This window comes from Athene cunicularia (genome assembly GCF_003259725.1).
Source record: "Athene cunicularia isolate RWA chromosome 7 unlocalized genomic scaffold, athCun1 chr7_part1, whole genome shotgun sequence".
Lineage (NCBI taxonomy): Eukaryota > Metazoa > Chordata > Aves > Strigiformes > Strigidae > Athene > Athene cunicularia.
In genome coordinates this window covers 33,584,764-33,595,432 of record NW_020799107.1, presented here as the reverse complement: position 1 = coordinate 33,595,432, position 10,669 = coordinate 33,584,764, and the positions used below count along the sequence as shown (strand labels likewise).

The 10,669-nt window shown below is 36.8% G+C and overlaps 1 protein-coding gene across 1 annotated transcript in view; it reads right to left on the bottom strand.

The window, feature by feature from the left end:
* The window catches only part of ARHGAP15 (Rho GTPase activating protein 15), a 320,935-nt gene that overhangs the window by 100,331 nt on the left and 209,935 nt on the right, over positions 1–10,669 (bottom strand). The window contains exon 13 of the mRNA XM_026852528.1: positions 5,498–5,575. Within this exon, the coding sequence (XP_026708329.1) occupies positions 5,498–5,575 (78 nt within the window). The remainder of the gene's footprint in view (positions 1–5,497; positions 5,576–10,669) is intronic.

Here is a 10,669-nt window from a genome sequence, read left to right as displayed (position 1 = left end):
AAGGGGTTTGTGCCTGGTGCTGTCAATACTGTGAAGGATGGGGTGATTATAAAGCAAATTAACAATACTTTTAAATGTGCATTCACTTATCTTTCCAATTAAATCCTTGTTAAACAACTGCACAGACAGTAATGGTGCTTCTGCAAAGCACTGATCAAGACAGTTTTATTGTAATTTTTACTCTGTAACAATTAATCAAGTAGGCATTTTCTTTATTATTAAATTATTTAGTTAATAAATATTCGCAATCAGTTCACATATTTGTGGTTTAAATTTTACTTTTAATTTTTCTTAAGCTGAATTATATTCCAGTACATTCTCATAGAAGAAACAACAGAAATATTTTAATTTTTTTCTGCCAAAATGTGGGGTTTTTTTGTTAACTCCAGGTAATGTCAGGGTAAGATTAAATTCACTTTTTTCCCCAATGCAGTTGCCAGTTTGGATATCTTTGGCTGTCCTTTTCCATGTTCCATAAGAAACGTACCTCTCTACACTAGTGTATTATTTAGCATCTGTAAAATTAATATTTTTACCCCCCCTTTGGTACATAAGTATGGGAACAAAGCCATAAAAACACAGTAATTGACCTTTGGACCGCACCCGGTGTTTCGCCGTTAACGCACAAGGTATTCCAAATGAAATAACGGGATGCAGAGGTCATCTGTACAGCAAATACCAAGGCATTTCGCAAACAAAGCATTGGATATAAAGACAATTAGGAACTCTCTTGTATTATGTATGAACCAACACTTACTGAATGAACCACTAAGTATTGAAATTTGTATTTCTATGGTTAGTTTCCCTGAACATATATGCATTAGGATAGAATCCTTGTGTTTCAGCAATGTGTTATGAACCCTTTATAGCTCCTTTTTTTTTTTTTTTTTTTTTCAGTTAATTTAGTACTCATGAAAATTGCTTGTTTGACAGCTGTAGAAATTAAACGCCTTTCCGGCTAACCAGCAGAATAACATGGGAGGCATAAAGGAGAAAGCTTCTCCCACCTCACCCAGGTATCTCCAGGCTTCAAGCACACGGGCAATTGAAGATTGCCAGGACAGACATGAGCAAGTAGGACAGGGAATTCGTAGAGTTTAGCACAAAGAAGGTCCTTACCCCATTGTATCAAGGTGTGTATCAACACGATGGGTTCAACCAGAGCAGAGAGAGTGCCGCAAATTCACACTCTTACGAACTAACACCCTTATGGGTGAGGAGTCTTCCCTTTTTCTGTTTGTCTTAGGCACTTTTTGCCTACCTGTTGACATCCTTTTAATCAGCTTGCTTTTCAAAAGCATCTCCCACCTCTCCCACTTTCATATATAGTGGTGCCTTAATGGCCCTGAGCAGCTCCACCTGTGGCTCCCCCACCCTGCCCATTGGCCCAGGGCCCACGTCAGCTCCACCCTGGGGCTTTGGGCCAAAACAATTGATCTTTTCAGTAACATCCTCATACCCTGAAACTGCCAGCACACTTTACACGGCTTACCAGACCCATTTTCAGTGCCTTACCCCTTCTCTTACAGGTGTGAATTAAAAGAATATCCTTATAATTATGTAAAAAGCATAAAAAAAAATTTCTAGACCTTGTTTAAAATCAGCAAAAGCCCTCCAGATTTTTCCTAAAATCCCTAAAGAATTGCTAAGTACCAATTTTATTTTATTTTATTTTTTAAATTGCAACTGTTAGACTTAACCATTAATACAGAAAGCATAAGAGGAATGGACATCTCTGTCTAATGTCTCTGACTATTATGGAAGCCTTTACCATAGGTTCTCATCTAGAAATATTAAATGACTGGTAGTTTAGTTTCTAAAACCAAAATTCTTTCAGTGCTTGTAGACTAAAAAAAAAAAAAAAAAAAAAATAAAAAAAAAAAAAAAAAAAAAGTATGAATTTCCTGATGTCAGTTTGGTCCAAACAGCTTCCACAGCCTTGATTCAGTGATTTGAAAAATGATGACATAGAGTTTCGAAAGTGCTGAGAGATGTTATAGCCCGGTCCTCTTATGATCAACTGATCTTTTCAGCTCTTAATGGGAAAATAAATCATAGATAAAAGATAATCCTGTTGCACAGAAGCAAAAAAGGTGTGATATCAATAGACTTTTATAGAAAAAGAAAACTCTGTGAAAGGGATAAAGTAAATAAGGTAGTTTGTTCTGCTGATGCTCATGTTGGCAAGGTAAAAGCCCTCTTCAGGAGCTACGTACCTCAAAAAATGAGAATTAAACACAAAGTATATTCAGAGAATTAAAAAAGCTACAAAGCATATTTTTAAATTGTAAACCCATCTCCAAACCCCTAGAATTTCAAGGGTGGCTTTAGTTTTTTACTGTTCTTTTTTCTTTAATGATAAAACTGTTAACTGTTAGTTTGTTTTCCTTTCATATTCACCAGTTCTCTTATTTCATTTTTTATGCTGCGGATGACATTAATGGTATCAGAAAAGGAGCCAAATAAAGCTCTGCTATATTCTAATTAATGATTATTATAATAAAAATACTTCAATATGGCAGCCAGCCCACAGTGTCTTCTCTGACCTTTAATTTTTGATGTGATACATATTACATACAGTCTGTAAATGTAGGTGTAACACAATGGCAATGCACACAGGAAGAAAGAGCCCATTAAGTATTTGGCCTGTATAAGAACTGATCGCACAGTCAATCCCTGCAATGTAAATAGGCTTTTTCAGAACATTTGTTTGCATTTATAATTAAATTAAACTTTAACTAAAATAATATTAAAAAAAAAAAATCTCTATGGGAAAATCATATATATAAATACTGCTTTCCCACTGTTAAATACCAAAAAATGAAGGTACACGGGTTGAGCCGAAGAGGTCACAATTAATTATTGAGTGTGAGTGAAAATGATGCATGGAGTGTGCACAGTTAAACATCATCCCGCCGCAGAGTTTTAGAGGACTAGCAAATAAGCAAGGTGGGAGTCATTTTTGTGACTTCATAAACCAGTCTGAAACTGCTGCTGTCCTCAGCATCTAATTGACCAGGGACATGGGGACATCAGGCTCTGGGGGCATTGGGTGGAGACCGCTATTGATCTGCCAAGCACATGTTAAATAAATCCTGTTCCCCCCATCTCCCCACGGTGTTCTCCACAGGTACACCGTGACTCAGTGGGCTGTTTCCTTCTTGCAGGTTCCCACCTGGCGCAGAGAAAGGGTGTTCTTTAAACAGTTGAAACACCAGCCTGCTCTCTTGAAGGCATTCTTTGTGCCTCTGTTACTTCTTGAATGTTCTGATTAAAAATTACTGGATTATTCTTTGGGGACTGAAACGTTAGATTCTCCCATCTCCCCTCACATGGTGTTGGTGTCACCCCTGAGCACTGCAAAGTGACATTAGGGTTTACAGAAGATGAACTTTGACATTTCTGCATGCATTTACCCGAGGAAAGGCTAAGTACAGACCTGGCTAGATATTTTTATAGTTGTGAATTTAAAGGACGTGTAAAGGAGGGCTCGGATGGATAATATCACTTTGCATTTGGAAATCTATTTTGTTATGATATAAAATGCACGAGTGCCCTGGTGGTATCAATAAAGACCAACATAAGAAACACCAGCGGCACTGGTTTTCTTTGAATTTTCTTTGGTCACTCAATAGGCAGATTTCTTGCAGATGCCATAAGTAGCCAGTGTCAGAGTGGCTTTAATGTACTATTAAATTCATTTTTGTATATTCATTTTTCACAGTAGCATAAACCAGAAGGTGCCTGGTACCTCTGTGCTGCAAAAAGCCAGCTTAGACTTCTGTCTAGCTTTACAGTATCAGCCCATCTGTTTTAGGTGAAAACTTGAGCAGTAATGTTAACCTCAAGTACGTTAACCTTTGGATGCCATGAGACATGATAGACAGGACCATTATTTTTATGGCACATTTTTTTCCCTAGCTAAGATCCGAGGCAGTAAAGAAGGATAGAAAATCCTGGTTTTGCCTCTCTGTCTCCAAACAAAATACAGTGTACAGTTGTTGAAAACCAAGCAGATTACATTATCGACACACAAATACCCAGTAACTATAAATCTAAGGGAACCCAAGTAATGAGTCAAAACCATGAGGCTGATGGTTTATTCAGTCTCATTGAATTTACTGGCATAAATACTGGTTCCTCATAAACCAGAGTTCACCCTCTAGTTTCAGCTGAAGACAAGACTGATCTGGAGAAGTTGAGGAGGTGGCAAACATCTACTGCTTCCCTGAAACCTTCCCTACAGATGTAAATGGAGGCTTGAAGGTGGGAATATTTTTCTGTCTCTAATATCTCTCAATTTCACGAGCATTTTTTGAGACAAAAGTCTTAGTTTATGTATAGAACAAAACTAATCAAAGAAGTTCTTCCCCAACAGCTATCATCTCCAAGAAACCACGTGCAATACACAATACTTAGCAGTTGTAGTAAGTGTCCATTTAACTAAAAAAGTTAATAAAAAGTAGGGGAAAATGTTGCAGCAGTTTCACATTTATACTTGATTAATTCAAGTGTATAAAGCTTTTAATGGAATTTAGGATTTGAGATTTTTCTTAATTTCTGAGAAGCTTAATTTTATTTTCTTGTTAAGTAGTATCAGGAGGTTCGCTATCATCGATGATATTTGTTAAGCTATTAAATATGTAGATATTTAGTCTTTGCCAAGAGAAGTAAACTGTTTGGAGAGGAGATTTTTTGTCATTTATTCTACTTAGCTACCAATATCAGCTTTCACACCTGTAACAGTATCTATTGATCAATGTTAGATTCATTTAGGCCGCATCTGTGAAAAAATATTTGTTTGGGTATTTGTGGAAATGTGTTCATTGTATGTGGAGTCTATGGAAAGACGTTCAGTAAATATGTACAGGTTGGTTCTAATTCTGGTTCTTATTTCCCTAAAATATTCATCTTTCCTCTTCTCGTTTCCTGGGGTCAGATCTTTGTTTTTCAAAATCAGTCATAAATCTTCCGCTGACTTTGACAGAGTCAGTACTATACTTTTAGTATTTCCTTTTCAGTTCTTTTCAGCACCTTTTTTCTCTTTTGCTAGTCTGCTTTGGATCCCTGTTCTACTTTTGGCTTTGTTTAACTTCCAACATCCAAACAATCTGCTATTTTTCCTTTTAATCTTTTTTTTTTTTTTTTTTTTTTTTTTTCATTGATACTTTGGTTTCTACATACGCTTTGGTTTTGGTTTTTTTTTTTTGCCACCTTATTTCATGTATCCATTTCCTTCTTTTTCCTTTTCTTTGGTTGGTTGGTTTGTTTGTTTCTCATCTCCTGTTTAACTACTATTTTCCTCTGCTTACTCTGCTCTTTTTTCTCTCTCCTAGCTGACATTTCCCTCTGTGCAATATCCTACCTTCTCTTTCCTCTCTTTTCCAAAACACGGCTCATCATTCTATGCCACTAATGTATAGCAGATTCTGAAATACTGTCATCTGAGACAGTTAAGTACTAAACAAAACATTACCAGGGTGGAGGAATCACTTACCCTGATTGACAACAAATCGTAACTTCTGTATTGTTGCCAGATTGCCGCTAACTCTGTATATTCCATCAACATCTAGACCTGAAAGAGAAACACATATTTCATTTTAGATCATATAAGTATTTTTCTTTGTATGTCTGTCAGGAAGCCAGAAGCGCCCTAGCAAGTATGAAGAGCAGTGCAGTGAATGACTGAAAAATAATCCACCTGACAACAAGTGAAGTGCCTCCTGCCTGATTAAAACAACAATGAAAAATAAAAGTGGTAGATTAACTTAAGTGAATACAAAACACCTAACTATAATTATCTTGTAATTCTGTCAGCAGAATATAGTTCTGCAAGGGTATTTGAGTGTGATGGGAAAGGAAGAGTGAATTAGCTCTTGTGCTCCTAGAGAAGGTCTGTTTGGGATATGCACGATGCTATGCTAATCCTGTTTAAATGTGGGGTATTTATATTAACAGTGCTTCTCAGTCTGGGGCCTGGGTTTTTCAGATGTGAATTTCTGAGGCTGTGACCTTTCTGAAAATAAAGCGCCGAGGTGCCCACTCTGAAATGATGACGTGCATGAGACTACACACAACTACTGTTTCTCTACTATATTCTTCATAGCGGATCAGACAAGTTTGAAGATGAAATTAAATATCCCAAATAGCATATGCCCTGGAGTACATTTCTTCATTAATATAGGCCATTCTTTTCAAGGACAACCTGACAGTCTTGTTTCTCCCTGCATATCTACTCAAGGTTTATCTTCTAGGTGAAACTAGATGTCATACTTCCTTTTGTGACATATTATCTCCTACAGCAAGCTCTGCTGATATGACTGTTTAAAATAGCACTTCCAGCCCTGGTTGCATAGCTGCAGCATTTCAAAGCACATGGGAACTGCTCTCCTTTCCCGGGAGAATTGGCTATTGTGTGACAACGACCGAATCTGCATGCTTAAAAATCGAAAACACTAAACTATACATTATCGTTTCACGTTTAAAACTTGCAAGTACATAAGAGACTAAGAGAATCTCCACAAAACAGGTTTTATTTTAAAAGCTACTCATCACTTGGAACACAAGTTTTAATTAGCTTTTAGCAAGAAATTTCAGAGAAAGCCTTTCTCTAGGAAAACGCTAATTTGTCAAAACCCCAAAATTTTCAGAAAATATTTCCTGACAATGTATTTAGGGGGATTTTTTTTTTTCCCAGTTTGGGGTGAGTGAAAAGGAAAAACTGAAACTATAGGAAAGAGTGGAAAAAAAAGTCCAAAAGCTCAGAGGCGCAGTTGTAATAACACTTAAATAAGAAGGAGCTGAGATGCAAGTCCTTATTTCAAAGATACTTGCATCATGCCTTGGCAGATGAGTGCCATAGCCAGTGGACTCAACTGCTTGGAGGTATTCCTCATTCATCTTGAAACATTTTAAGAGATTTACTTTTCCTTTTGATGTAGACTGAAACCAACCAAAGTCTTTTGTTTGTTTGCATGTTTGTTTTCTCTCTCTACAAAATATAGTTCTGATTTTGTCTACCCTGCTAAGAACATCCTGATTTGATTTACATTAAATAATCTATTTTAAAAATTAATAATAATTCCATATTATACACTGGTTATCTAAGTCTTTTATTAGATAATTTTCTACCCTGCACCTGTGGGTGTCCTGCAACATAATACTGAGAGTGATGATTCATTTCAGGAAGATCCCCTTTGGTTACAGAGGGATAAAGAAAAAGTTTATTTAAGAGAAATCAAAAAGGATTTGGTAATCAAGAACACTTGGAAGTTATCCATCCACTGGATATATAACATATGAGCAAATGGAAATTACTAAAATGTTTAAGTAATGCAATTCTATCCAGAATCCAAAGAGTCTTGTTCTATTTTAGTAAGGGGAGAGTGAGAGAGCAAGAGTAATGCCTAGCACAGGAATGTGGTACTCTTGTGGTAAGGGATTAAGAATTACATCATGTGAATCGAAGTCTAAACCAGAAAGAGGAAAAATCAAACAAACAAACAAACAAGCCCCAAAACAGAATGTTAACTTTTGTTTGGATCTAACTCAATCCAGTTCTTAACCTTTTTGGATATATGGAAGTGAAAGCAATACATGTCACATTGGGTGAAATAGCTATGTCTCACATTAATAGCATCAATTTGGAACCTGCATAAATTATCCAGACCAAGTGAAAATAACAAACTATGTTGTAAATTGGTGGATATTACCTCTTGCAAAATGATCTGGAGTATACAAGTGCACTATTATTGTTGTAAATTTACTTTGGTCCAGAAATGCGGTCTGATTAGCATTTCATTTGGACACCATACAATATGGCAGAGAGAAAAAAAATGAAAAAAGAAAAAAAAACCAAACCCACAGAAGAATATCAAGCCAATTATAGTGTTCACGTGCCATCAACTTTCTGCTCCAAGAACTTTGAAAGTTAAGCCAAACCAAACCAATGCAAATTGGTGGATTTGGACATCCTTTTCATGACCACATTATCTTAGCTGGATTGTTAACAACTTATTTTGGAAATCCAATTAGGCACAAAAGAGAAAGAGAGAGAAAGAAAGAGAAATATGTCTTTATAGTTCTAATATCCTGATTCTATGAACAATTTTCAAAGCAAATTCACTTTTAAGGGCACCTCTATCAAGAATAAAAACATCACTGCACTGCTGTCAGTGTTTCTTCACGGCAGGCTATAAATACTTAGGGAACAAGATGAAACAAAAGCCTTGCAAAGTTCCCTATCTGGTGCTGGCATTTTAGTGGTAAAGAACTTTTCAGAAAAAAAATATTCATTTTAATGAAATCTAACTCTTGTCCACTATAGGGTGACCTTCTTGTGTTTTGGAGCAGGGTTTTTCAGGGAAGAATCACTGGATTCTGCCCTAGAGGAGAACAAGAATTTTACTTGCTTTATATCCCAATCTCCAACTCTGCTTCTGCTTGTTTTAATGAGGAACCTGAGAATAGGATGAAACTTGTCAGGCTTATATTAGAAATGATAGCAAACCCCATGATAATTCGGTGTTTCCAACCTAAATTTTGTGATGGTATAAGAAATGTAGGAAAAGGACTTATTCAAGAATACATCCCTTTAGCCACCAAACTACTGGCAAATTTTAACTATTTTAATTTTTAAAAAATGATACAGGTATTCCTGACGAGAAAGCTAAAAGGCAACTGAACTCAGGCTTGGTTAAGATTCATAAACAATAATGAATATTACAGTCACTCTGTATAACAGCACAGATGTTGGAAGAACACATATTTAAGAACACTTCTTGCAATCCTCCTTCTAGCCAAAATGGAAATAACCATGAATGCAGGTCAGTGTCAGCTCCATAGCAGTTTGAGGTGAAACCAAGTATTGTAGGGAAATCACAGGAAAAAAAAAAAAAAAATTAGAGCTTAGGTGATATATTTATCGAAACATATGTTTCAAAATACCAGACTTTGGTATTGGTGGAGTTAGTCCTGATGCTTTATGAACTGCCTTGAATGAAATATTCTCATTAATTCTTTTCTGTTGCATAGAAAAGAATTCTTCTGTGCGCTCTCCCAAATCACATTGCATTCCTCCTAAACTTAATCTGTATTTGACAATATCTTCAAACTGAATATAAAAGGAAATTCTCTACGTGCAGGGAGAAGGGGAGTGGTGGTATACAGAAATTTCTCCCTCTGGTTTTTAACAAGAGTTAGAATTCGAAACATACCATTTTAAATGGTACTAGGTAACTTCCTGCATAGAAACCCATGAAACTTCCACAATTAATGTATCCTGAAATAGGTGTGGTCCCCAGGCCTGGTAGGAGTTTTGTAAAAGAAACCATCGTGCTGGATTTAACAACAAAGTGAAGTACAAACTTGAAGAAAGGCATTCTTTAGTTAGTCCTTTCATTTAAAATCAGTTATGTTCAGGGCAAAAATATTGTATTTCAAAGGAGCCTATTATGCCTTCCCATAAACAGAAAGATCATACATTTTAAAACTAAAGTATCATTATGTAATCAAGCTGTTGTATTATAAACTATTTTGTGGGCTCAGATGCCCAGGGCTATCTTTACAAATATTTAAGAGGTCATTATCAGGGTATGTTCTCCCTAAAACTATAATTCTTTCCTCCTGTTTTCATATGCATCTCACTATAAATATCTGATATATATAAACAATTTTTTAAAAGTTTACTAAGGGCACAAAAGCGAGGCATGAAGTCATTTAAAGATGCAGAAAGGGGTGAACGCAACAAATACACTAACGGCAACATAGTGTGTCAGATGAGACAAACACCACAAACAAAGTGCAACAAAAACAAAGCTTCACAAAAGGGTCGATATCTGTATGCCAGTCGAAGGAAAATCATGAAGAGTAGCAAAGAATGAACCTGACACGTTAAAATTTGACATAAAAAATACTGTATCTGGTTAGAGCTACAAAAGGTATCTGGAGTATCAGGTGAATGTGGGAGCAAAAGAAATGGTTTTGTCTGATGTTATGGAAAACAGAGGTAAAAATGATGAGAACCATGAAACAAATTTGAGTTATGCCACTGACAGAAAAAAAACATAGAGGCATTAACAGCAACGAAGGGACACATGGGTGTAAAGTGCAGAGTGGTGCAGGTGAGAGGTGAGCTGAAGGTTTTTGAACCAGTAAACCTGGTTGATCAGCTTGATAAACTTGGGTCAGCTGGGTTAAAACAAGCACCAGCTCCTTTTGAACGTAAGACTATCTGCACTCAGCAGGGTTTCCAGTGTTGCTGACATCTCTATCCTGCCTTTTGGTGTGGCGTTGGGTGGGGTTAGGCATGCCCTAAAGCTCCTGAACTGGGGCCGGAGGCTGACACTGGGATTTGCTCTGATGGAAAAAAAGCTTCTCTTCTGATCATCAGATCTACCCACTTCTTGTACTCCTCCCATCCAAGGATCACATTCATGAGGCTGAAAGCAATATCCCAGTTAACATCTGATATGAAAACAGGCCCCATCCCTAGTCCAGAGAAGGTGCTTGGCTCCCATGGAAGTGGGAGCCATAGAAATGTCGTGTTAGACAGTTAGTTCTACCAGATAGACAAGGCTAAACAAACCTAGGAGACCAAACAGTCCGTGATACTGGAAGTCGATCTGAAGGACAAAAAAAAATAATTGTTGTAAACACTCCCCCCCCCCCC